General features: G+C 40.8%; 1 protein-coding gene across 1 annotated transcript in view; it reads right to left on the bottom strand.

The window, feature by feature from the left end:
• EGF (epidermal growth factor) overlaps positions 1 to 27,779 on the bottom strand; it is a 107,248-nt gene that overhangs the window by 13,746 nt on the left and 65,723 nt on the right. The window contains 11 exon segments of the mRNA XM_055587566.1: positions 3,841 to 3,985; positions 5,273 to 5,395; positions 7,388 to 7,507; positions 8,543 to 8,654; positions 12,906 to 13,039; positions 15,997 to 16,131; positions 16,134 to 16,160; positions 16,864 to 17,031; positions 21,176 to 21,399; positions 22,864 to 22,885; positions 22,888 to 22,967. Of these exon segments, the coding sequence (XP_055443541.1) occupies positions 3,841 to 3,985; positions 5,273 to 5,395; positions 7,388 to 7,507; positions 8,543 to 8,654; positions 12,906 to 13,039; positions 15,997 to 16,131; positions 16,134 to 16,160; positions 16,864 to 17,031; positions 21,176 to 21,399; positions 22,864 to 22,885; positions 22,888 to 22,967 (1,290 nt within the window).

The raw sequence follows: 27,779 nt of genomic DNA, 5'->3' as shown, positions 1-27,779 counted from the left end.
CTCTGATCTACAAGCTACTGCAGCATAGACTTCCCCCATTGGTCTGTTGGCCCTGGGATTGATTCGGGGTTACTCGCATACCACCTCTATAAGGCACTGCAGAACACTGATTAAAGATCAATTTCTGTTAAAAGAACAACTGCCTCTCTCTAAGACCAACACAAAGCAACCCTGCCCTAGGAGCAAAGGGAGTTTTCAAACAAATGTTTGGCCAGATTGCAATCAATATAAGTCAAAGGAAGGAAGAATTTGAAAGCAGAGTCTTTTACTTGAGACCAGGTTATAAAAGAATGTGAGTAGCCTCTGAACAGGAAGCAGAGGAAACCATTTTTCTTACTTTTTTCTTAAAAGTCATAGATCCAAAAGGTCTCAGTGGTAACAAGAAGCACGCACTTACTTTCTTCAAGAGAGAAAAACTAAGTGGAGGGAAAAGTGGCATTCACCAACATCCCGCTGTTCATTAGTGAAATTGTTACTGGAATTATTGTTGTTCATATGGGGCTTCCCTGGTGGCTTAGATTGGGTTCGATCCCTGGGTTGGGAAGATACGTTGAAGAAGGGAATGGCTACCTACTCCAGTATTCTTGCCTGGGGAATCCCATGGACAGAGAAGCCTGGTGGGCTACAGTCCATGGGGTCTCAAGAAGTCCAAGACACAAGACGGGACAGAGTGACGAACACTATCAGCAACCAACACAGGCTGTGAACTTTTATGTGAAAGTAAATGAAACAATGCTGCCATCTACTGGGAATGAATGCTTCCAGAGCCTCTCAGGATCTTGAGTAGAATTAATTATTCTTTGAAAGAGCATAAACTTTAAAAATAGTCTACTAAGCATTTTGTGATGCTCACTTGTTAGGAATTTCTTCCCCTTGGCCCTGGATCCACTAACTATATACCCATGCCCCCACTTTATTCCAGAAGGAGATGAAGGTATGAATACACAGAGAATGGACATCAGTCCCCATGATGGGAAGAGGCAACAAGGGACAAGTTTTAGATGAATCATGCATCTACTGCATGGATGAAGCCCCAGAAGAGATCTCAAGTCTAGTCCTAGTTGTACCTTGAGTTAGTCATAGGAGCTTTGGCAAGTCACTTTCAGAGACAGAAGGGAAAGAAACTAGCATTTGCTATACACCTTATGTTTCTGATACTGGGATAGTTAGATAGCATCACCGACTCAAGGGACATGAATCTGAGCAAACTCCAGAAGATAGTGTAGGACAGGGGAGCCTGGCGTGCTACAGCCCACGGGGTTGCAAAGAGTCAGACATGACTTAGCAGCTGAACACTGGGCACTTTTGTTTTGTTCTCAATGGTGGATTTCCATTTTACAGATGAGGAAAGTGAGATGCAGAGGAGTTACATAATTTGTACCAGGTCACACGGCTAGTAAATGGCAGTTTTGATTCAAATGGTTCTCCGATTTCAAAGTCTGTATTCTTTCTACTACATTGGGCCACATCCAAAAAGAGTTTTAAGTTCCATGCACCTCTAAAAAACTGTTCTTCTAGAACTGACTCTGCAAAAGCATGCACGATCTGAGTATAGCACCCATGGAGGACCATCCAGTTATTCCTGGCTTTCCTGATGCTGTTTTAATTCTAGCTGTCCTTGGTTACACACATCCACTATTAACACCTAGCAGCCATTTTTAAACTGGTGGATATTAACAGGCCACACCTCCGATCCTCTCAGAGATCGTAAAGTCTCAAATAATAAATCAAGCACATGATAAGAGTCTGGAGAGTCAAGCAGGCTGCGATATCAAAGCCTTTCAGCCTTATAAGGCCCAGAGCAATCAGCCAGCATTTCACAAGGGTAGGCCACACATCACTAATTTTTTAGGTTTTGATTAATTCTTCTCCCACATTAAACAGAAAATTTCCTAGCTGAAGAAGCTTGGTTCCATGGTCAAACAATTTCAAGTTCTGGACTAAACAAAGGTCAACAAGACTTTTTCACATGTTGTGGTGACCACGAATCAAGAATTGAAGACTAGCATAAGCAGCATTTCTTAAACTGTGCCACACGATCCTTTTCTCATGAAACATTTCACAGCACCATAGTTTGGGCAACTTGGGCTGAAGAAGACCTGCCCTAGAGGCTGTGGGTTGGTTCAGAGCCAAACCAGAATAAATGAGGACCTCTTCTGTGCTCAAGAGGTTTGGAGTCCTCTGAGAACCCCCAAGCAGGGGCCCTCTGAGGAGGCCTGTGGATGTGGACACTTCCAGTTCTCATATCCTCTGCATCCCCAGGGCAGCTGGGATTTCCTACATCTGGGAGGAGAGCTTCCATTGCCTCCAAGCAAGGAAGGAAGAAAGTTCCTTTACTAACCTGCTCACAACATTGTGAACAGTCTCTGCGCTTCCCAGGTGGCGCTAGTGGTAGAGAACCCACCTGCCAATGCAGGAGATGCAGACGACCTGGGTTCAGTCCCTGGGTTGGGAAGATCCCCTGGAGGAAGGCATGGCAACCACTCTAGTATTCTTGCTTGAAGAATCCCATGGACAGAGGAGCTTGGTGGGCATGGTCCACAGGGTCGCACAGAGTTGAACATGACTGAAGTAACATAGCACTCATGTATACATGTGCAGAATGATGCCTGTGAGATGTTTCTAATAACCATTGGACTGGGAAGCACTCCCTAGAGATGTTTTCTTTTTATGGAATTAAAAAAATACAAGGTGAGGTCATTGGGGCATGGAAGGATGGAAGGGTTGGACATCTGACAAATCCATGTTTTTATTAGATATAGAATTCAAAAACAAAGTTATGATCCAGATTAATGAGAACTCTGGTGATATTTTAAATATTGCTTTTGATTGCTGCTGCTGCTGCTGCTAAGTCACTTCAGTCGTGTCCGACTCTTGCGACCCCATGGACTGCAGCCCACCAGGCTCCTCCGTCCATGGGATTTTCTAGGCAAAAGCACTGGAGTGGGCTGCCATTGCTTTCTCCGATAAAAGTTACTAAAAGTAAGATTTGATACAGAACTAGATCTTCTGGGTGTGGTTCTACTCAAGACTGAGGGGCACGGTTTTGAGCGAGTGTGGTGAGGAGCAGGCTAACACATGACCCGCCAAAGCCATCACGGTGACAAAGGCAGAGAAAAGGCAGCCACGGCTGCTTTTATCAGTTGTTAACAACAAAATGCAAACGCCAACTATTAGGATGTAAAGGGAGAAAAATGGAGGCCCCGTGTGACTGTATGTAACACTTTTTAAAATTTAGAAATGTAGCACTGATGCTCCCCATCTATTTGGCATAAAACAGAAGTTTTAAGACATTCTCTCAGTTTACTTCCCAGACTGTACCAGTAGTAACAGCAAGTTATTTAAGTCAGAGGGGAAATCACCCAATTCCTTAAATTTCATATTTGCCACTGACACCTGGGGTGTGTGTGAAATATTCAAAAAGAGTGTAATACACACATTATATATATATACACATATATACATATGTAAATAACAGATTTATGTGTGTGTGTGTGTGTGCTCAGTCATGTCAGTCTCTTTGCGACCCCATGGACTGTAAGCCCATTAGGCTCCTCTGTCCACCTCCAGGAAAGAATACTGGAATGGGTTGCTACTTCCTCCTCCAGAGGCTCTTCCCTGACCCAGGCACGGAATCCAAGTTTCCTGCCTCTCCTGCATGGGCAGGCGGATTCTTTATTGCTGCACCATGTGGGAAGCCCAGATTTACATATATAAATTACATATATTTTTCATTATGGAAAAGTTTAATTATAGAAAAATCTCAATATAAATTTTTTGAATTCACTAAAACTTATGGGCTGCAATATCATATCTCTACAGAAAAATAGTTTGACTTACTGGCAGGAGAACAGGTTGTCAATGCCAAAATATATACAGACACCACCATTGAGGCAGTACCCTTCAAAATTCAGGGAACATTCAGGGAAACAATTTTTCAAAAAATTGTGTCCATTCTTCCCAAGGTGAGACAGCAGAGTAGAGTCTAGAAGAATCAAAGGCATTTCTTTTACTTTCTGAAGTGACTGGAGTCTTTCAGATATCAACATCAGGAACTAGTTTCTGTGAACAATTTGTCATATGGAACAATAATTTCACTTTCTTAACCAGACTTCATGGAATTTGCTATGGAGTCAGCCATTTTGCTTGAGGTTCAGCACTATTTGACATAAAGTATATTGGAGGCAAGTAAGAGAATGGTCAATCCTAAGACCATATGAACCCTGAGTACAGATCTCTTATAAAAGCCATCTGTCATCTATAAAAACACACCATGTAAAACAACAGTTAGCTTAAGAGGGTCTCACTGAACAACCATCTCTCTTCATGGCTTATAAACCACCCACCACTATACAGTCCATTACCCCCAGTTCCCTGGGAGTCTCAAAATTTTATCCCACAGGATACTTGCTTCTAAACGCAATTTAACTTTCAGGGGAGCCCTCAAAGACAGGACTAGCAACTTTGACAGAGAGGAAATGTTACCATAACAGAGGGGATGCCCAAGTGGAAAAGTCCCTTTTATTGAATGGTTCACTGCATAAATATTAGGAGTCTTTCAATATCTCTAAGAAGAGCAAATTATTTGAGAAAATAATATACTGAAAAACCAGAGCCCCAAACAAGTGCCAAATTTTCCTTTTTCAGGATGTTTTCTGCTTGCAGGGCTGAGATGGGTAAATGGCTGTCAGTGATTAAGCTGATTCTGGCTTCTGGTGTCTTTGAAGCCAACCCCCCGCCACCCTCCAACCACCCCTCCCCATTCTGGAGTGCTGATGGTGAGAAGATACTGCTCTTGCAGGGGGAGGGTTCAGGAAGCAGAAATGGACTATAATTAACAATTTAAAAAGTTCTCATTCAGCTCAAGAAATACTGACTTTTTAAAGTAATACTTTAAAATCCTTGAAAGTGATTCAAAATGCCAGGAGTCCAGACATCCTCCCCAACCTGTCTAGCCCTGCCAAGTTCTCCCAGTGGCCCCCAAAATCAACATTACAAATCAGGACATTAACTGAATAGTTAAAGAGAACCACCTGTGTTCTCACCTATATTGCATTGTGAATAATAAAAAAGAATTTATTCCAGATGCTATTAAATTAAGAAAACTTGGACCATTTCATTCTCGACCTCATCTTCAATCTAATCAGGAGAGGAAACTCACCAGCCTGATTGAACCAAATGATTTCTTGAAGCTCTAATGAAAACACACTTAAGTAGAGATTTTTTGGGAATCAAGTCCCCCCCCTTGGATCCAAACCACCCACCAACCTACCAGGGCAAATCTGTCCAGGCTCAGACAAGCCGCCAGCACGCGCGCAAGTGTGGTTTTCCTCCATATTTGTTCAGGTGGCATTTTCCCCACAGCTGTGCACGCCCCGTCAGTGCTCATCAATATCTGCCAGGAAAAAGGAGTAGGAAAGAGAAAAGTGAGGTGCAGAGGAGATCAGAGGCTCATATAGTAATTGAAAAACCCAATATTCTGGAAAAGAAGCGTCTTCAATTTGTGTCATGATACATGTTCTCAGAGCTCTGTACATTTTTAGATTCAAAAATTCTATTATCCATGTTGGAAAGAGAGATGAACTGGGTCCCTGGGGTGCATACCCATGCAGGTAAACTACTGATGTCAGGCTGGAAGCTTTCCTACTGCTTGGAAGGAAAGGAAACTTCCCAGCACAAATAGCTCCGTGGGAAAGTTGGAGATGGTAAACTATCTCTAGGTAAACATTTAGAAGTTCAGATCCTATTAAATAAAACATTTTGCCCTTTTAACACAGATATAAATGAAATCATCTCTTTCTTTCCCAACTACCCATCTTTTCTATTCTTAGTTATCACTACCGTAACCTTTAGATCCTTCCTCTCTCCAATGTTCCATTGCTGTAAGAGGAGTAGCCTTCCTACATTCCCCGTATCCCATCTCTCCTCTACTCCTCTCCTAAGCATCAGTGCCACATTGATCTTCCCCAACCACATCTCCCATCATTGCACCACTGACTCAAATGCCTAATAAAATATACTCATGCCCCCAGGTTCATCCAAAGTAATACTTCCTCCATGAAGTCCTTCCCAATACCTCAAACAGGTATTTCTACCTATTCTAAACTCCCACTTCATTTTTAGTTCTTTTATGATGCACATCTTTCTTCACTACTTATCATAGCTGCATTGATTTTAGATTATATTCTAAAGGTGGAGGACAATGCAGAGAACAAGAACAAGCTCACTGTTTCTATGTGGCCCGAGGACTCCGTGCCACTCAGGCAGGCTGGGCCATAACACTCTGTTACATGAAAGGAGGTATGTGAGTAATAGAGTCGGAATCCAGAGTATACTGACTTTAAACATCCAAGAAAGTATACCTTCCTTTTTCTTCAAAGTAAATGAAATATAAAGCCTGTTTGTCTAAATTATCTATGAGCCTGTTTAATTAGAGCAGTGACATTTTCCTGACTGACAGCCAAATATGTGCTTAAAAGAGCATTTACAGATGTTTGTGGACTCCACAAAACTAATCTGATAAAGGTCTGATTTAAATCAACCAGATCCAGAAAATTGGTAGCTATGACTGATATTTCATCTTTAACCTCAACATGTGGGAGAAAGCAGTGCCATTTCAGTTTCTTATCAGGGCATCTGCCCCTCACCGTGAAAAGATTTTCATGTTTTCAGAAGGAAAGGAAAACACTGGAAGAGACATTTTAAAGCCCCATAAAACTTGAGATAACTATTTTACTGGGCCAGGATGGCTTCAAGTCAGGTCTTCACTTGTACAGTGATGCTGTGCTATTGACACCTGGAATGGTACATGACATCCACTAAGTGAACTCCCAACCCAGCCAGCCACACCCAGACCTTGGCAGAGCATGGTGGTTATGAAAGAGGTCTTAATCATTCGCTGCTTATATTTAAATGTCAGTGTCTTGAACTGATCAAGAGCCAGCCAGCGAACCCTTTCATAGAATCTTCATGCACAGCAGTGACCTCCAACAAACCCATGTCAGCTCTGAAGTTCACCACAGTTCATTTGCCAAATTCAGTAACAAAGAAAACACTGTCCGGTTTCCCCCATGATGGCTCAAAGTATGGGGTATTGATCAGGTACTGATGTCACTCAACCCCCAGAGAAAGAATTAGAAAGGCAGAGGGGAAAACAGCCTCTGCAGAGGGGAGGCACTAAGTAGTGCCGGCATGGCCAAAGGGCATGGACTTGAGTATTTACCAAGAACTGAAATACGTCAGTTTGACAGGTCACACAACTCCCCTTTTCAACTTAACATGTATCACCGCAGTTATACCCTGTCTTTTCTCAAACTGCCACACCCAGCGTTCAGTGATTCTCCAAGGCTTGCCCCTACCCACTTCCCTCCACACATAGCTTTCTTACCCAGACAGTGGATTCCATCTCCCTAGTAGCCCTCTGAGTGCCGGCAGACATAGCCGCCTTCTGTATTGACACACTTGGGGGAGGTGGGAGGGCAAACTGAGAGACCCATCTCACGTCCATCTACATCTGCGGGCAAAACAATGAGCTAGTGAAATATGCACGCAATCCTGGTATAAACTACTATAGTAGGAAAATGAAAGCGTTAGTCGCTCAGTTGTGTCTGACTCTTTGTGAGCCCATGGACTGTAGCCCACCAGGCTCCTCCATCTATGGCATTCTCCAGGCCAGAATACTGGAGTCGGTAGGCATTCCTTTCCTCCAGGGGACCTTTTCAACCCAGGGATCGAACCCTGGTCTCCTGTATTGCAGGCAGATTCTTTACTGTCTGAGCCACCCAGGGAAGCCCATAGTAGGAAAGAATAGTGTAATCTTACATACACTCATCTAGCCATTTACAGGTACTGTTTGCAAACATAATGCAAGCCCTGCATTTGGACCTAAAGTTCATTTCTGAATCAATTTTCACAGATTTCTCAGTGTTTGACTAGCTAAGTATGTGTAAGTAAATCACTTTGTGCCAGAGTTTCAAACCATAAGAACATTTACAACAATGGCCATCAAAATAAAATAGAAACCTACCTAGCCTGGATGGGAGGTGAGGTTGGGGGAGAATGGATACATGTATATGTGTGGCTGAGTCTCTCTGCTGCTGTACACCCGAAACTACCACAACATTGTCAACTGGCTATACTCCAAAACAAAATTAAAAGTTAAAAAAAGAAACCTATGCAGCAAAGCCTATTTAATAAATTAAAACTTATGATCTAAGCCTTTGAGGGGAAAAGTTGTTTTTCTTGGAATTGGGAGTTTATAAATTTGACTTGAGCTCACAGTCATGCTTCTAAAGCTAATTATAAATTCGTCTCCTTAATATCAACTATATATATTAAGAAATTCTAATATAAACTCAATGTATTAGAGCATATACTCTATGTTTCAGTTTTTCTATTCATATATCCACTGCCTTTTAGCTAATATCAAATAATTTACTCACACCTGAGGATAACATAAATCCTTCTGGAGATTTTGAGTCAATACAATCTGAGAGAATCTTTTTTATTCACTATTTTCCAGATATGTGTATTTGGATTTTGCTCTTATCAGAACATTGTTTTCCATCTCCAGCAAATCCTTTCAAACACTGACATGTGACATCCGCTCCCTCTGAAAGGCACTCAGCCCGTGTACCGCATCCCATGGCATCAGTCTTTATTATCTGCAAAGAGTAAGAACCCTATCAGCTTATTTTCAGATCTCAGAGGGAAAAAATGGACTTTAATGCTTTGCATCCTACAGAACATTCTAGAACTTCTTTTGTCAAGTTCTGGGACAGGTTAACCTCCAAACAGAAACACCATGTTGATCTGTAATCTGTATCTATATCAAAGGGTCCACAAGCCATATGCTTCTGTTTACATGCTCTCAACAAATCTTTAGTCTTAAAGAATTATGTGGTGTTCAAAACCCTCCTGTGAACTTATTTATAATTTTTTAAAGAATTTTCAAATTTGAACTATAACATTTCTAGGAGTAAATGGACTCAAATGTTTTAAATTGTATTGCTTTATTTGAGAATTCCCAACCTTCATGAAAGGGTCAACATATTCTTATCTCCCAAAGATAATATGTAGCATGTAGGTCTAGGTACCAACATGGCAAAGAGATTTCATCATAAAAAGATTTACTGTCAATTTACTAAAATTATGTTTCATGTATAATAGAATATGTATGTCAAAAATGTATGTTTTACTATCAAGATTTATGCCGTGACTTGCAAACCTCTAGGCACTTTTACAGAGTCATGAACCATACAAACTAAATGCTGTAAATGGATCATTTCATTTCATACTCCATTGAAATGCAAATGCCCCAGGGAACAGAGTTGCCTGTTGAGCCATAAACATGAGCAAGTTTTTTTTTCTTCCTTTAGCTACTTATGTATGAAATCATTCTCCAAATGCCTCCTCTCTGTTGGAGTTGGGGGTATCTGACATACCACAGCAGGATATAAACTATCTTCTGTCTTTTCACTGGTAAACTTGCTCATCTGAATATAGAAGAGGTCAAGAAACCCTCCAAAGTTGCCCATAAATTAAAGAAAGTTAAGTGATCTAAGTAGGATTCAAGTCCCATGAGAATGCAGACATCGGGTAATTGCATTTGACTTGCTTAGCTATTTGAGTGAAAAGATTTCTTTTGTGGGAATACATGCCTTTCATGCTTGCTTGGTCACCTCCTGTCACTCGTGACTCTTTGAGCTGGATAAGTTCAGCCTAAATCAGTTATCCATTGGATTCAGCATTTATTTGGAAGACTAGCTCCCAAATCACAAGGCTGTTCAGAGAGTATGGTGGACAGCATCCAATTACCCCAGACATTTTAAGTCACTAGCGGAATTAGAATATGATTCAGGAATTACTTGGTAACTTGCAATCCCCCAGGATTCCCTGGTGGGTCAGAGGTTAAAGCGTCTGCCTGCATTGCAGGAGAGAGACCTGGGTTCGATCCCTGGGTCAGGAAGATCCCCTGGAGAAGGAAATGGCAACCCACTCCAGTATTCTTGCCTGGAGAATCCCATGGATGGAGGAGGCTGGTGGGCTACAGTCCACGGGTGGCAAAGGGTCGGACACGACTGAGCGACTTCACTTTCACTTTCACTTTCAATCCCCCAGGCAATGAAAAGCAATGGACATGTGTTTGCAGTTGGAGGGTAGGCCATAGCCAAAGTTCTTTTTGCCACCCCCTGGCTCCAGAAGGAGCGAATGCCTGTGCTCCACATGCCTCCTCTCTAAAATACGGTGACAGTTTCCATCCAGTCTACTTCACATGGTTGTTTTAAGAACTTGAACAAAAAGTGATTAAAAAAAAGGTTTTGAGAATTTTGAAATATACTTATCTAGATAAGGGTGATAAAGGAGAAAATCATTGTGATGGCTTGTATCAGTATTAGCCTTATCACACTAGAAAAGACTGCAGTCTGTTAGTAAAACTAACAAAATTAATTCATTCCAAAATGCCTACTGTGTGTCAGATCCTCATGAGGTCCAAAAATACAGTGGTGGAGGATATAGACGAGAGTTCTGCTTTCTTACATGATTAATTACTGAAGTATATGTGTAATGAGCACAATCAAAAACAATACTGGGTTCCAAGAGGGCTGAAACAGCTCTCGTATTGCCTGGTCAGGAGACTAGGAAAGTCTTTCTGAAAAAGAGCATATTATGTCGAGATATGAAGGATTCACAGGACTTGGTGGGGAGGGGGTTAGAAAGAGCACTGTAAGTCAAGAAAACAACACCTGCATGTTACAGGCAAGGCCTATGTAATGGAAGAAGGCCATCCAAAGCGGGGATAGACGGGCACAAGCTAAGGCTCATGAGGTGGACACAAGTTAGTTTCTCCAGGGCTCAACAGGCTACATTAAGAATTTTACATTTTAGTCATGAATTTAGAAGAATTTGTGATTTTAATAAATTTCACAATGAAACTTTTTATGATTGAATCGCTTTGCCATGTGGTTATACAGGTCTACTTGCCACATATCATTATGTGTCTTTGGGGAATAAAAACATATTGACCTAAAATCTAATAAGTTTTCAAACTTTTTTTATCATAGCTACTTGCTTGAAATGAAAATTTCACTACAAAATATAAGTAAGACCTCTTAACCTCACACAGGCAGAACTAAAACTTCACAGGCTAAGACAAAATAGAATAGAATCCAGGGAAGGAAAGATGAGGCAGTTCACCAGGACAATTTCGTTCATTCTACAGTCTCCAGGTAGGAAGCCAAACACAGCCTATTATATGTGTACTCCACATCTCTGGCCATGTTGTCACTCGCTCATTTCACCCATGGGGCCTAGTTTACCATCTGTCATTCACCTTGGTTTTTGAGTCCCCCAAACATTAGGCTTTCAAAATATCTTCTATCAGCTTAGAGGAAGGTTCTCGATACTGTTGATATCTATTATCTCTACTGTTTTATTCTATCATATTGTTTGTCTCTGTATCAGACTGTGACTTTGGAGGCTGGGGCTGCATTTAGCTTAACATGCTATCACCAGCCCATAGCACAGCGTATAGTAAATAAATAGTCACCAGATGAATAATATTCCTAACATAACTATGTTTCCAGTACTTCTTTTCTTGACATGAATTACTGATAACTACTCAGTCATAATTTTCAAAATCTTTGGTCATTAACTTAATAATATAGCTTAGTTTCAGCTTTCAAATCTGTAAAATGAGGCACTGTGATAAGGGTTAAATTAGAGAATACATTTAAAGGATCTGGTAAACTCTAAAGGTCTGTAAAAATTATTACTAAAAATATTCACCTCTTTGTATTATATCAAAAATCACACTGATAAATTCCTATAAAGAGGGGTAAGAGGTTCCAGGGCCTTGTTAACTATAGTTTGCCAAAGACAAAAGCTGTGGTTGAGTGTATATGAAGTCCTAATATGGAGTTCTCCAATTGATTTTTAAGCCACATACTGTGTTAAAATTAAGATTTACTCAGAAATACAAACAAATAAAATGTTTCAAAGCAGAGCTGCACTGACTGAATGGCAGAGACCTAGCATGAATAAGAGGTGGGGTTTGCAGGAGCTTTAGGGCTGAGCTAAGCCCTGTTTGAAAACCACTACCTTCATGAGTTGGAGAAGGCGATGGCACCCCACTCCAGTACTCTTGTCTGGAAACTCCCATGGATGGAGGAGCCTGGTAGGCTGCAGTCCATGGGGTCACTAAGAGTCGCACAGGACTGAGCGACTTCACTTTCACTTTTCATTTTCATGCATTGGAGAAGGAAATGGCAACCCATTCCAGTGTTCTTGCCTGGAGAATCCCAGGGACGGGGGAGCCTGGTGGGCTGCCGTCTATGGAGTTGCACAGAGTCGGACGCGACTGAAGCGATTTAGCAGAAGCAGCAGCGGCTTCATGAGTGAACAGAGTATAAAAGAATTAGGTTCCCTAGAACTGGACATGGAACAATAGACTGGTTCCAAATAGGAAAAGGAGTACGTCAAGGCTGTATATTGTCACCCTGCTTATTTAACTTATATATGCAGAGTACATCATGAGAAACGCTGGGCTGGAAGAAGCACAAGCTGGAATCAAGATTGCCGGGAGAAATATCAATAACCTCAGATATGCAGATGACACCACCCTTATGGCAGAAAGTGAAGAGGAACTAAAAAGCCTCTTGATGAAAGTGAAAGAGGAGAGTGAAAAAGTTGGCTTACAATTCAACATTCAGAAAACTAAGATCATGGCATCTGGTCCCATCACTTCATGGGAAATAGATGGGGAAACAGTGGAAACAGTGTCAGACTTTATTTTTTGGGGCTCCAAAATCACTGCAGATGGTGACTGCAGCCATGAAATTAAAAGACGCTTACTACTTGGAAGAAAAGTTATGACCAACCTAGACAGCATATTCAAAAGCAGAGACATCCTGATTCAAACCTGACACCATCATCTCAGCCACTGGCAGGTGTTGAGACTCTGCCATGTTATAGTCAAGCTCTCTGCTGCCAGCTAAGATGTCCAGTGGCAGGACTTCACTACTCAGATTGGCTCCACTACCTATGGGAGGCCAACAGATACAGTTAGTTGACCATTTGTGATTTAAGAAATGTTTGAGTTAATCTATATTTATGGCTGCTTGTTGGTTATGAGTTCAGACTCAGAGTAGGAGGATTCAGAGAAACTCGCAGGGTCTAGCTTAGAAAACCTTCCCCGCCACACCACACCCTCTCAGCTTCCCTCCATGCACTTGAGATCGAGGGTGGGGAGAGCCAGGCAGAAAGACAGGACTCTTTTAGGCACTGGCATAAATGGTAACAGTAGAATACCCAAATCCTTATGCACAGAATCAGCTCATAATCACTGTTTGCCATTATGGAGGACAAGCTGACCTCTTCAACCTGCCCTCATATATACTTTCTCCTTCAGGCTGCTTTAGACATTTGTTTTAGCCTGACTTTGCCAGTATTTAGAAATGTGGAAGAGCATAAATAAACCATAACTTAACATAGGCATGGGACCTAAGCAACTCCCCAGAACACAGGAGAAATGGATCCCCTAAAACACTGTGTATTCTCTAAGTGTGGTCCATGGATCCCTGGGGTCTCATTGCACACCACCTGGAAGGTCAAAACTATTTTCATAAAAGGCAGATAACTCCGTTATTATTTTCACTGTGTTGACCAATGGGGCAAAAGCAATGACGGGTGAAAGTGTGGTGCCTTAGCATGAATCAAGTCATGCTCCTAGTGGCATCTCTACTGTGGTCATGTTCTTCACCGCCACATACTCACACATACATGCACACACACTCCAGTTCCACCTTTAAAAAACCATGATGGAGCAGTAAAATTATTGACTATGGCCTACTTGCTGTTTCATATCCTGTATAGTAAAATGGGAAGCACACAGAAAAGACTGCACACACTGAACTCATGATGTCTATCTTAGATATTTGAGCTAAAACTAGCCTCTTTTTTCCACTGAACATGATTTTTACCTGAAAGAATGTTTGATAAACTATGTCAGTAACACTTGAGGATTTGGCATTTTTTAAAAAATGAATGAAGCTATTCTGTCTCTTCAAGGAAAATTAGCTCACAGTGCTTGTTGCCAATAATAAGACTGGAGTTTTCAAGTGAAAAAGTACAATTTTACAAAATTTTCCACAAAAAGTTTTTGACAAAATCCAGACACTCAAAGACTTTTCTGATGAGTTTGATAAATAACTCATGAACGTTATTGTAGGTATATTAGTATGACACTCAGAAGATCTGCATAACTCAATCAATCAATATTTTTAAATAACCAAAACACAACAAAATCATGCATAGCAAAAGATTCATGCAAAATATAAAACAAGAATACTGGGTTTTAACATAGCAGAGGACAAGAAGTTCATTGATATGACTTCAGATTCAACATTGCAACAGGCTCTGAGAAACTACCATCTGTCTAGTTCTGAAATAATATCAAAAGAAGATATACCAAAAGGGCATCTGAAAAGGCTATTAAGCAATCTTTCCTTTTCCAGTTCCATGTCTGTCTGAGGCCAGATTTTCTTCATGGGCTCCAACCAAAACAACACAGCAACAGCTTTAACAGAGAAGCAGATGGGAGAATCTGGTTGCCCTCTATTAAGCCAGACATTAAAAATGTAAATGTAAAACAATGCCATGCTTCTCACTACATATTTTTGTTTTGAAAAATAGAGATTTCCTTTTCATAAAACATGTTCACATATAATAGATTACTGTAACTTTAATAGATATTAGATTTTTAGTTTTAATTTCTAATGTCATAAATCTTAACAAATAAAACCCACACAAAAAAACCTTCAGTTTTTCAATCATTTTAAAAACATAAAAAGGTCCTGAAATCAAAAAGATTGAGAATTGTTATCCTAAGGCAACAATTAATAGATCTGAAAATCCAAAATATCCAGTTCTGGTCCATGGATAAATTAATCCATTTGCTGTCGATCTGTCACGTAACTTATATCATGCCTATCGGATAAACATGAATTTTATAAACATCTAAAATAAAATTTAGGTTCTCTCTTATTAGATGTCTGTCAAGAGATGAATCCAAATACACCTTACTTGTCTGGATGCACATTCAAGGGAAGAAAATTAGCACTTCTGGTTACCTGTCATATCAGATCTATTCTTCCTCGAAGTCATGTTTAAAATGTGGATCACAAGCCTTGTCAGTCTGGATTCCCCACACTTGTTTGGTATCCTCAACTTAATTATTATAAAGCACTTTTCTTTTCATATTAAGATAGTCATGTGGCTGGGGAGTTGTATATGACTGCCTTTAAAATAGAGGCCATAAAACTGGACAAAATGTCTCTGAGTTGGTAAAATACTGGCATTTATTTCTAAGACTAAGCTGTGTGTGCATACCTGCTCAGTCATGTCCGACTCTTTGTGACTCCATGGACTGTAGCCCACCAGGCTCCTCTGTCCTTGGGATTCCCCAGGCAAGAATATTGGGGTGGGGTGCCATTTCCTACTCCAGGGGATCTTGCAGACCCAGAGATCAAACCTGGGTCTCTTATATCATAAATGGGGGGCTGAAGCATTGGAAGACTTTGAATGTTATATTTTGTTCATTAATTTTACAGCTGAAAGTGAAAGTTAAAATCATTCAGGTGTGTCCAACTCTTTGCGACCCCATGAACTATAGTCCACCAGGCTCCTCTGTCCATGGGATTCTCCAGGCAAGAAGACTGGAGTGGGTTGCCATGCTCTCCTCCCAGGGAATCTTCCAGACCCAGGGACTGAATCTGGGTCTCCTACAGTCTGAACCATCAGGGAAGGGAGGCCAGTTGAATTTAATTTGTAATGAGGAGCTGAAACTCATCAGAGAGAGAGAGAGAGAGAGAACCAGACAGTTGGCATCCCTAAAAGTAAGGGAGCTTTTTATAACACAAAATATTAAAAATCAGCACAAAGCACAGGAATCAATATAGAATGATATTCCTGAGCCAAAGTAAGATAATTCAGCTGCACCGTTTGTCATATGATCTGCCAATATCCGATGGCCATCAAGAGCCAGACACATTTTTCCATCTGGAGCTTTCACAAAACCTTCATGACACAAACACTGAGCAGTTTCAAACCTCTCTTTGCAAATATGTTCACACCTCCATTTTGATGTAAGCAGGGATCTGCTCCTAGCAGGGAGAAGACATGCATTCACAGATGGGCTTGGAGATGAAAAGGTTGCATAAAAGTACAGCATACAGCTTGGGGGAGAGACACTGTATCTAAGTGGAGTTTATATCAAGAGCTATTTCAGGAGAGTTCCTATAAAGAGCCACTGGTTCTCAGATAAGCCCAGAAAGTTATTACCTTATGAGTATTTATTGAATTTAGCCAGTACTTTTGTTCAAGAAGCTATTTGGGAAGATAGGAATCCGATTTCCGGACTCATCATCCAGTCAAACTGACAAAGGGTGATTCAGAAAGAAGAGTCACAGTGGAAAACCAAGTGGCTTTTCCATTTTGCTTTACCTACTCCTGGCTGAAGCTTACTCACTGGCATTCTCAGGAGGTGGGGAAAAGCCCAATGTGGGTAGAAGCTTCCGCTGCAGGCTTCTAAACTGCTCCCCCCACCCATCCCTGCTCCTGGACTTAGTGCCTTTAAACCAAGTCTTTGAAAAGGAGCAAATAAGTAAAAACTAATTAGGAGAAGAAAAGATGAGCTTGGAGGGATAAAGCCCAAATTCATTACTAGACTGTCTTAATTTAAATAAAATTCAAGTCTCAGGAAATCTTAATATCTACCCAAATTAGTGAGAATTGCAACACCCCCCCTTCCCTGCCATCAAACAATTTAAATAGTTGCAGATGCCAGTCAAAGAAAGACCAGTGTACCTGGTTTTGCCAATGGATGAACTACAACCAGAGATGAGGGCTTCAGCATGCTGCCTGGGAGACGTACGCTATTTTTGCCAATCCTCTTGTTCATCCTTATTATCGATGGCATAGTCCAATCAGAGAACCACACGTGATCCTCAAACACAGCCACGGCAAATGAGTGACCTGGAAGCAGTCAAATCCATTACAAACATCTTGTTTTTATCATAAATATTGTTCAAAGAACAAAGAATACCCAATTCCTACACTAAATCAATTCTTTAATAAGCTATTAAGCAATGTAAGAGACACCCACATCAAGGAGAACCCTCTCGATGAGGAAACCTGTTAGAAGGGGAGCCTGGTGGTACGAAGTCCTAGCAAAGCCTGTTGTCACTCAGCATTCAGAGAGTGAGAGAATGTGGGTGACTGACATAATACCACCAAGAAGAAGGAACCCGGGCAGGAATGTTCCCGTGTTCAGTGATTCTATCACTATTTATAGACTAAACAGCTTTGACTGGGTAAGTTATTTTCCTCCTCTTTGTCTTAGGTTCCTTGTCTTTTTTTTTTTTTCCCAGAATTTTTTTTTTTTTACTGATTTACATAATGACCAGTAGTGATTTAGAAATGGAACTCCTTTTAATAAAGAACAAGTTGCTGTTAGGACTATATATCTGCCTACCCTGCAAAAATACATTCTTCTTAAGCTAAGTTAGTACCAATTGGAAGCCAACTTTCCCTTTGCAATATTGTGAGCAGTATTTTGACTCTTAACTGGAGCTTAAATGGGAAGATACGGTTTACCAAAAGTAATATAAAGTAATAAGGCATTTTTATTTTCTTAAAAAAAAATTTTTTTTAGGTTCCTTGTCTTTTGAATGGCAGTAATAAGTAGTAGACTAAATTCACCGGTTTTTGTAAAATTTTTTTAAAATCTAAGGTAACTGAATAACAGTCTCCTCAAATTCCCATCTCCAGCACATTTCCATGCATTAAACCCCTACCTCCTTTCCTACTCTAGGACCTTGTTCTGTCAATTACCCCTTTCATTTATTCATTCTCTTCATCTCTCCAGCTTCTTTCTTTTAGCTGATTAATATCTCCAGTTCTCTCCATCTTCATTCCCTCATCCCCTTTCCTCTCTCTCCTACCCTTTGCAGCCATGACTTCTTTGGAAGTCATTTATTATCTGCTGCTTCCATATTCATGGCTCTAATCAACCCCTAAGTGGGCTCTTTCCATCTTACCTCAACTAAACCCACCTCTCCATGCTACTGAAACTGCTCTGATAAAATATTCCAGTGTTTAGTAAGCTGGGAGATGTTTTAATATACTATCTCAAGTGGTTAGAGGCTATGGCTAAGAACCCCTAAGTTTGGAAGCTTTTTATCACTGCACATACAGTCGCATTTCCCAGGCCAGTCGTTTTCACAAATGAGCAATGGATTTGGTGGACTAGGATGAATATCTCCCTCTAGTGGCAGCAAACTCAAATGATTAGTCCTGGTGAAATGAGTCTGCGCCCATCATTATTGATGGAGGCCCTTAAGATTCATTTTGGTATCTAGCCTTTGTTCCAAATAAAGCCATTAATGCAGGAAGGGAACTTTTTACATAACTTTTGTTTTGTTTTGCTTACTGAGATTAAAAAAAATACCTAACACAAAATTGACCCTCTAAGCCTAAGATTTAACCCACAGTTTCTGTAGTGTAAAATACATTCACATTGCTGTACAACCAATTTCCAGAATTTTTTTTAATCTTGCAAAACTGAAAATCTATGCTCATTAAACAACTTCTCAGTCCCTGCCCAGCCAGTCCTTTGCAAACTCTATATTACTTTCTGTTTCTGTGACTAGTCTATTCAATAAATACCTTAAGTTAACAATACTTGTCTTTTGTAACTGGCTTATTTCATTTAGCCAAATGTCCTCGTGGAAATGGCAGCCCACTCCAGTATTCTTGCCTGGAGAATCCTATGGACAGAGGAGCCTGGCGGGCTACAGTCCATGGGGTTGCAAGAGTTGGACATGACTTAGCAAATAAACAACCTCAAGATTGACCTATGTTGTAGTATGTATCAGAATTAGCTATAGTTTTTCACCACAAACCCCAAACTAGATACAATCTCTCTAATTTTTTGTCTACAGGAGAGCCACAATTGTGTGTTAAATTAAGAATGAATTCCTTCAATCTTTAAGTGAAAAACCCTGAATTGGTCATTGAGATGCCACCATTTAAAAACCGACAGGTGGCACTATAATGATGAAAGTGGTTATTTAGATATTTTCATACCAAATTATTTGTATTTGTGAATGTATTTAATAGGACGTTGCATTGGTCATAAAGTAGAGCAATGAAAATTATTTATAAAATATCTGCTATACTTTTTGGCTTAGAATATGGTGTCTTTACATTCTAGTAAGGAATTTTCAAATCCCTTTATATACCGAAGCTATAAATCTACACTTATTTGGGAGATTCATTTTTTAACAACGCATGGCTCCTGACTAGACTCGGTGACTTCACAGGAACCATATTGTACCCTCCACTGTATCTCTACTTCCTACAAGATTCTATAAACATCTGTTGGGCGCATGGATGATAAAGCCTATGATTACATACATGTGAAGTATGTCAATTTTTAAGAAGCTTGGAAGTAGGTAGAATTTTTAATTATATTTATCTTGATCCGTTTAATGTATAATGCTAATGCTAAGTCACTTCAGTCGTGTCTGACTCTGTGTGACCCCATAGACGGCAGCCCATCAGGCTCCGCCATCCCTGGGATTCTCCAGGCAAGAACACTGGAGTGGGTTGCCATTTCCTTCTCCAATGCATGAAAGTGAAAAGTGAAAGTGAAGTCGCTCAGTCGTGTCTGACTCTTAGCGACCCCGTGGTCTGGAGCCTATCAAGCTCCTCCATCCATGGGATTTTCCAGGCAAGAGTACTAGAATATAAATCTAGAAATTCATTATCAAAGGGAAAAATTAATACCTTATACAAATTATTAGTTTTGTTAGCTCTTTCCTAGAAGAGAGAGACCGTGTTTTCTCATCTTCTAAACCAACCAGTTTCTAAATTCCTGAAGCATCTTTAACATCTCCCTGGCCTTTATTCTGGCATCCAATCTGTTACTAAATCTTCTGTTTTTCATTCCCAGTGGTTTTTTTTTTTTTCTTAATACTCTAATCCTCCATTCTACTTTTAAATGGCAATGTTCTAGTTCAGGCTTTTATTAACTGTTGCCTGAACAACTGTTGTAACCTCCTAACTCATTCCCTTCTCTCCAAATTCCAATCCAACCCTTGTTACCTAAGTGGCTATCCTGATATACCAATTTTATCAGATACAGTTCCTGCTCAAGAATTATGCAATGGCTCTCCAGTACGTTCAGAATGAATTTCAGTTAACGTATTCTGGCAGGACTACAAAGACCAAATATATACAAAGACCAAATTTTACAGCCTTATTTCAAATGATAATGTTTTATCAGCATTTATTTACCACATGGTCCAGTTCAAATACTGTCAAAATGAATCCCCCACTGTTACACCATCTCATAACCATCTGTACTTCTAATGGATAGCATAATCTACAGTGTTTCAAAATTATTTATGAAAATACATGACATCCTATGCAAAATCTGAAAATATAATAGAAGGGAAAATTTATTAATCTTTGTACACAATGGCTAAAGGGAATGTTATCACTTGTGAAAATGACATTTTATAAAACATAAGAAATGATAACAGCTGAACAAGTTCTTAAGAAACTTTTAAAGTGTTTAATATTTTCATTCTGCTTTTAAGAAATCTTGGCAAAGAGAAATGATAACGCAGCACTGTTTTTTAATCTAATATTCCGGTGTTAAAATAATCTTCATAGCTTATAAGCCCCTGGGGAAATCTGTCAGCCTGTTGGTTTCTATTCCTTTCTCACCGTGTGTTTAAGGGTATGTGCATGAGTATGGGGATTGGGTGGTGCATGTATGTGAGTGTGTGTGTGGGTGGGTGTTAACATTCATCAACACTCAATCAAGTTAAAGAAATAACCCATTCCAAAGCCTTACCAGGGCTTCCCCAGTGGCTCAGTGGTAAAGAATCCACCTGTCATGCAGAAGCCACAGGAGACACAGGTTCTATCCCTGGGTCAGAAAAATCCCCTGGAGGAGGGCATGGCAACCCACTCCAGTATTCTTGCCTGGAGAATCCCATGGGCAGAGGAGCCTGGTGGGCTATAGTCCATGGGGATGCAGAGTCAAATACAACTGAAGTGACTTAGCATGCATGCGTGCATACTGGCAAAAAGATAATCAAAGCCTTACCTACATCCTTCTGGGAAAGTCTTCAGCATTTAGAGCCATCCAGATTGGACATTTCAATCACAGACTGCTTGGCATCGCACCAATACAACTTGTCAGTTAAGTAATCAACTGCTATTCCACTGGGCCAGACCAGATCCGAGCTAGCTATAACCAGTCGGCCACTGCCTTGAAGAGAAGAACTTTCAATTCATGGATTAATTCCCATATCAGTCCAGAATAATCTCCTTTAATCAAGAAAACATATAACAAAATTTGCAAGGAAAAAAATTCTTTTCCTCTTTTATTATTAAAAACATCAATGTAAATCGCTTTAGGATAAACTAAAGTGGTACACCAAGGAATACAAACAACATAGCACTGTATGCTGGACAAACAATTTTCATAATCAAAAAAGTATCTTCTCTATGTACAACAACTCAGACCGAAAATGCTGAATTTAAGCTCTGATAATTAGATAAAGAGGAATTACTCATTTTTAAAAATGTAGTATATCGTATATTACAAATATACAAATACATCAAAAGTTTTTGAGTGCATATTCTTATTAGTATTTTACATTGCAAAAGACAATGGAATCTTGCTAGTCTATCCCTTGGCTATACATATGTAAAATTCACTGGTTATGCAAAGTTACAACATAAAGGGAAGAGCATATTTATCGATCATCCAGTTTTATATGATAAACTTGGTTAGCTTGGTCAGTTTTAAGTTCTGTGAGTCAGGTGCTGAAAGTCTTTTGAGTTCAATATGGTTCAATATCTTTTCACTGTTCTAATCACATGGCTAGCTCCAAATTAATGATATATTTTCTATCAGTTTACTATTTTCTATAGACCATCATAACATTCTCATTATAGATAAAATAGTGTTGGTTTTTATCTTCAATTTTTAACTAGGAAGGATTGTTTATTTTCTTAATTCTCTAAACATAAACCAATGGCACCCCACTCCAGTACTTTTGCCTGGAAAATCCCATGGAAGGAGGAGCCTGGTGGGCTGCAGTCCATGGGGTTGCTAAGAGTCGGGCACAACTGAGCGACTTCACTTTCACTTTTCACTTTCATGCATTGGAGAAGGAAATGGCAACCCACTCCAGTGTTCTTGCCTGGAGAATCCCAGGGATGGGGGAGCCTGGTGGGCTGCCGTCTATGGGGTCGCACTGAGTCGGACACGACTGAAGCGACTTAGCAGCAGCAGCAGCAGCAGCACAATTAACAACTAGAGCCTTCTAATCTTTCACAATTTCTCTTTCCTTTTCTCTAAATCTAGGACTGACCTATCACTGCAACTCATGATTTTTCTGAAGAGAATTCATAAGCTGTGCAATCCAAATATCATCCTCTCAGGGAATAGTATAGTTTTTAAAGAAAGTACAGAGTGTAGTGGGCTTATGCCTCATTGATTAATGAATCACACCCATTTCTTTTCAAAAAGAAATTGAATTTGCTTAAAATTTTCTAAACAATAAAATTTTATAGAAGAAAAGTAAATCAAAAGACATTAAAAAGAGGAGGAAGTCATGCTAGCCATATAATTTCCAAACATTTGAACACATCTCATGGATTTTCTTGGTTTCTGATTCCACTGATTACCTGAGATCTTAAGACAAATTTTGGACACTAGCACATCAAACATGAAGTGTTCTATGATCTCTGCAAAAAAAGGGCCTTAGTTTCACAATTACTTACTTGGCCATTGGATGAACAGCATTCCTCGTGGCTGAGAGATGCCCTCCTTAATGATTATTTCACAATACTTTCCATTTAAATCACTCCCTTCAATGAGAGATTTCCTAAAATGCATGTAAAGGGGCTTGTTACACCAACTTTACTTTTTAAACAAAAATACTTTCCCTGTTGCTTACTGAAGAGCAAAATAGGCATTCTAAACTACCCTATCACACACGCGCACAAGCACATACACATTCTCACACATGAGTCAGGAGAAACACTCTCATAGTCTGTTTTTTTTTTTTTTTTTTTTTAAACACAATGTTTTCATTAGTTTCTCAATATTTAACCCACTTTATTAAAATACGCAGTGAAAGGTAAGGTAAGAGGGGCTATGTCAGTGGCCCGGCAGGGTTAAAGCCAGGATGTGTAAATAAATACCACCATTCCTTTCTCTTCACAACTTCCCAGCTCCTGCTGAAACCAGTAAGAGCCAGAGGAACCACCAGCCTCTGGCCACAGACCCCAGGGAGCAGGGAGAGCAGATCTCTCAGGGCCCCAGAGTCAGCCAACACAAGGACGGGTAGGGGAGTGTTACATTGACTTTAATTTTCTTCCGTGTGATTCTAAGACAAATGGGAGAATTGAAATATTATTTGCTACCCTTCACATTAAAAAATGATAACAACTCTTTGGAATCTGGCTGGGGAGAAAACTTTTGTTTTCTAAGTTTTCCATTTGCCAAACAAATCTCTATTATCAAATAAATATTTACGAAGCACCTGATGTTTGCCAGGGATTGCCCTAAGCATTGGAGACACAGTAGTATACAAAACCCAGCTCTGTCCTTAAAGAGCTTAAAGATCCACAGAAGAGTGAGGGGGAGGGAGGGGGCCAGGAGGGAGGCCAGGAGGGAAGAGAAAAAGAGAAAGAGGGAATTATATTTCGGAATGTGTAAGAATGCAACTGACACAGAGGGAAGTAAGTCAGAAAGAGAAAAACAGATATGATACGTTGTGCTTAGTGGCTCAGTTGTGTCTGATTTTTTGCAACCCCATGGACTGCAGCATGCCAGGCTCCTCTGCTCATGGGGATTCTCCAGGCAAGAATACTGGAGTGGGTTGTCATTCCCTTCTTCAGGGGATCTTTCCAATCCAGGGATCAAACCCAAGTCTCCCGCATTGCAGGCAGATTCTTTATCATCTGAGCCAGCAAGGAAGCCCAAATATTGTGTATTAGTGCATATATATGGAATCTAGAAAGATGGTACTGATGAACCTATATACAGGGGAAGAACAGAGACACAGACACAGAGAACAGACTTGTGGACAAAGAGGGGGAAGGAGAGGGTGGGCCAAATCAAGAGAGTGACATTGACATGTATACATTCAGTTCAGTTCAGTCGCTCAGTCGTGTCCGACTCTTTGCGACCCCATGAATTGCAGCACGCCAGGACTCCCTGTCCATCACCAACTCCCTGAGTCCACCCAAACTCATGTCCATTGAGTCGGTGATGCCATCAAACCATCTCATCCTCTGTCATCCCCTTCTCCTCCTGCCCTCAATCTTTCCCAGCATCAGGGTCTTTTCAAATGAGTCAGCCCTTCACATCAGGTGGCCAAAGTATTGGAGTTTCAGCTTCAACATCATTAACATGTGTAAAATAGCTAGCTAGTGGGATGTTGCTATGTAGCAGAGGGAGCTCAGCCTGGTGCTCTGTGACAACCTCAAAGGGTGGGATAGGGTGGGAGATGGGAGGGAGTCTCAAGAGGGAAGGGACATGTGTACACGTATGGCTGATTCATGCTGCTGTGTGGCAGAAATCTATGCAACATTGTAAAGCAATTATTCTACAATTAAAAATAAACAAAAACAAAACAAGCAAACAAAAAAGAATGCAGCTGGCAGATTCAGGGCCATGGCTTGGAGGGCACCATGAGCCCCAGCAGCTCCCTGAAACAGGCAGGATCACAAACAGAAGGGATAAAAAAGAAACTCCCTTCCCTTCCATGTGAGGCCTGCTTGCCCAGTTTCCCCACTGCAACCTAGAAAGTACAGCTATATTTCATTCAATAAGCATCTGGAAAGGCCTAGCCCTTGTTCTTCCGGGCAGTGTGTGCACACAACAGACCTGCCCAGAAACAGAGGGGCAGGATCATTCCCTCCTCCCTGTCCTACAGAACAAACGCTAAGGAGATCTTCTCCAGGTGGCTTGCTCGAGTGCCCTTTCTAGACAGGGGAAGGGGCTTGATTTCTTCTTCCTCACATGCCATATGCAAGAGGGAGGCAAAGATAACACTGGCTCAGGGCCTGGGCTGGGGCAAGTACGCTTTGCAAACTATCAGCTTAGGGCAGTGGATAGTTGGAAATTATTTGTACTGCAGTGCCACTTTATTCCTAGGTGAAGGGGTTGTAGGAAGGGCACTGCTAGGCGGAAGGCATTTTTGAACTCAATGTGTCAACTTCACTCAGGTACAGCTGTCACTGTGCCTGTGCCCTTGGCAGGAGGCAAGGAACTCTGAAGCCACTTGCTTGTGACCAGAGGAGACACAGGTGTCAGTTCTGACCTCATTGTTTTACCATCTCCAAATTCTCACTATTTTGAGCAGGAGTGAGGGGGTGAGAATTGATCCAGATGTAAGCTCCTGACTCTGGAGCTGTCTCAGGCAGGACGGCTGGTATTTGCTCTCAAAGCTCCCCAAGGGGGTCACCCAAAACACACTTCTGCTTGATTCAGCCAGAAAGCACATCTTGAACTCCAGTGTTGGTCATGAGAAAGCAAAGACAAGGACGAACATTTGGGTTCACATGCGTTCAAGCATAACCCTCAATCGAGTGGAACATCTTTCTTTTTAGAGTCGTTGTCTAATTAGTCTCAACGCCACCACTGGGATCCTCTAAACCAAAGGCCCCCAACCTTTAGGATCTACGGCCTGATGATCTGCGGCAGAGCTGATCTAACAGTAATAGAAATAAAGTGCACAATAACTGTAATGTACTTGAATCATTCCAGAAGCATCCTTCCACCCCTGGTCCATGGAAAAATTGTCTTCCACGAAACTGGTCCTTGGTACCAAAAAGGTTGGGGACGCTGACCTAAATCCACCCTGTTTCCAGGGCAAGAGCTGTCCATCCAGAACTCTAGAAGAGTGATTTTCTTACCTTATAGTGGTTTTTGTCGACTCAAAAAGATGAGCAAACAGATACTTTGTTTTCTTCCTCATTCTTTTTACTAAGGATCTGACTTTAGGAATCGGGACCCCTTATCACGAAATAATAACATTGCCAGGGGAATTACCAACTTCCTTCCTTCCTACAGTTAGATGTTAATATGAATCTGTCTTCTCCTAAGCCAATATAAACCATAAGCATTCATTCTGCTTTTTTTTTTTACTTGGTTAAGAGTTACTATATAATCTAATACCACAAGCTAGGAATCCCAGTTATTTAAATCAAATTTCTAGCTATTATCAAGGTTTTCAAACTATAAACCTCTCATTTCCAGACAAATTAAAGGTTTTCTCTTAGCAGCTGCCTTTAGAGAGAAGAGGACTTGAGAAGGGCTTGTTATTACTCAAGTCAATGAACTAGGGAATTTGAGGTCTGATACTCCAAGATAGGGTGGTGCTTGTCTATCTCCTGAAGGCACTGCCTTGGCAGTAGGTACTACAGTACTATTAATCAAACACGTAAAATTAGAGGTGCCATGAGGATGTGAGAAACGCGAGGAGACCCAGCATCCTTAGAGAGTCCAAAAGTGGCTGACATCTGCTGTCCTGATCAACGTTTCCGAGAACAGCCGTGTACAAGCTCTGTCATTATGCACAGGTAACATTTTAAATGTCCTTTTAAGTAGGTTCAAAACAGAGAAGACCATTATTATGATTTTTATCATTATTACAACTGAAGTTGATTTTCACTTGTTATAGGACGCTGGGTCGAGCACGTTTAATCAACCCTGGTTGTTGGAGGCAGCACGTACCTATGATTATTAAAAACATAAGTTTCGGAAATGGTCACCCTTGAGTTCAAATTCCAGATCCAATACTTGCTGGCTGCTTGACCTTGGGAAAGTTGTTTTACCTCTCTGATTCTCAATTTTTTTAATGTTTAAGTTGGGGATATGAAAACTTATCTTTTGGGGTGTCAATATGGATACGAAGCTCTTAGTGCAGTATCTGGTGCATTTCAGTTATTCAATAAAGGAATAAATACAAAAAGAATAATGAAATGGGATGAAGGTATGGCTAAATGAATAAGCAAATAAGTGAACAAATTAACTAAAATATACTCGGTCTGGACAGAAATACCGTATTATTCATAACTGAGCACCACATCATACATCTGGCTCATTTTTAAAAGCCCGTTTATTTCCCATGGGTTATCCAGGCCAAAAGAGATTTTCTGGGACATGGAAAACCTGCCCTTAAGCATTTAAACCCAGTCCCTGGGACTTCTTCCTCTGTGTTGGGACCACTGGTTGAGGTGAAATCCCAGCTCATTCTCTGTTTTACTTTAATGTGGTTGCGGAGGTGCCAGAGGTTTGAGTTGGGTGCCAGGTCGCTCCATAGCTTTAAGATCCTCTGAGACAGTGTCCCAGAGCCTAGAGTCTCTAAGACTCTCCCGTGAGGTATTGTGATTGGCTCTTTCTCACTCAGAAGCAGGAAGTGGACTCTCATTAGCAAACACAAGAGATGCAGCCACTTCTTTCCTCTCCCTCCTCCCCACCCCAACTGTTCCTGGGGCTCACGCAGGACACACACACACACACTCAAGTGCAGCAATGCTTCCTGCAGCCCCAAGAGCACTGTGCCCAGAGGGCAGACACACCACAACTTCTCTCTGGTCCTGCTGTCTCCCAGCAAAGAGAAAACACACCATCTCTCCCCGCTGAAGAGGACTTTCCTCCTAACTCCAGCATGAAGTACTTGCTC

The sequence above is a fragment of the Bubalus kerabau genome, chromosome 7, assembly GCF_029407905.1.
Source record: "Bubalus kerabau isolate K-KA32 ecotype Philippines breed swamp buffalo chromosome 7, PCC_UOA_SB_1v2, whole genome shotgun sequence".
Taxonomy (NCBI): Eukaryota; Metazoa; Chordata; class Mammalia; order Artiodactyla; family Bovidae; genus Bubalus; species Bubalus kerabau.
This window is presented reverse-complemented; position numbering and strand designations above follow the sequence as displayed.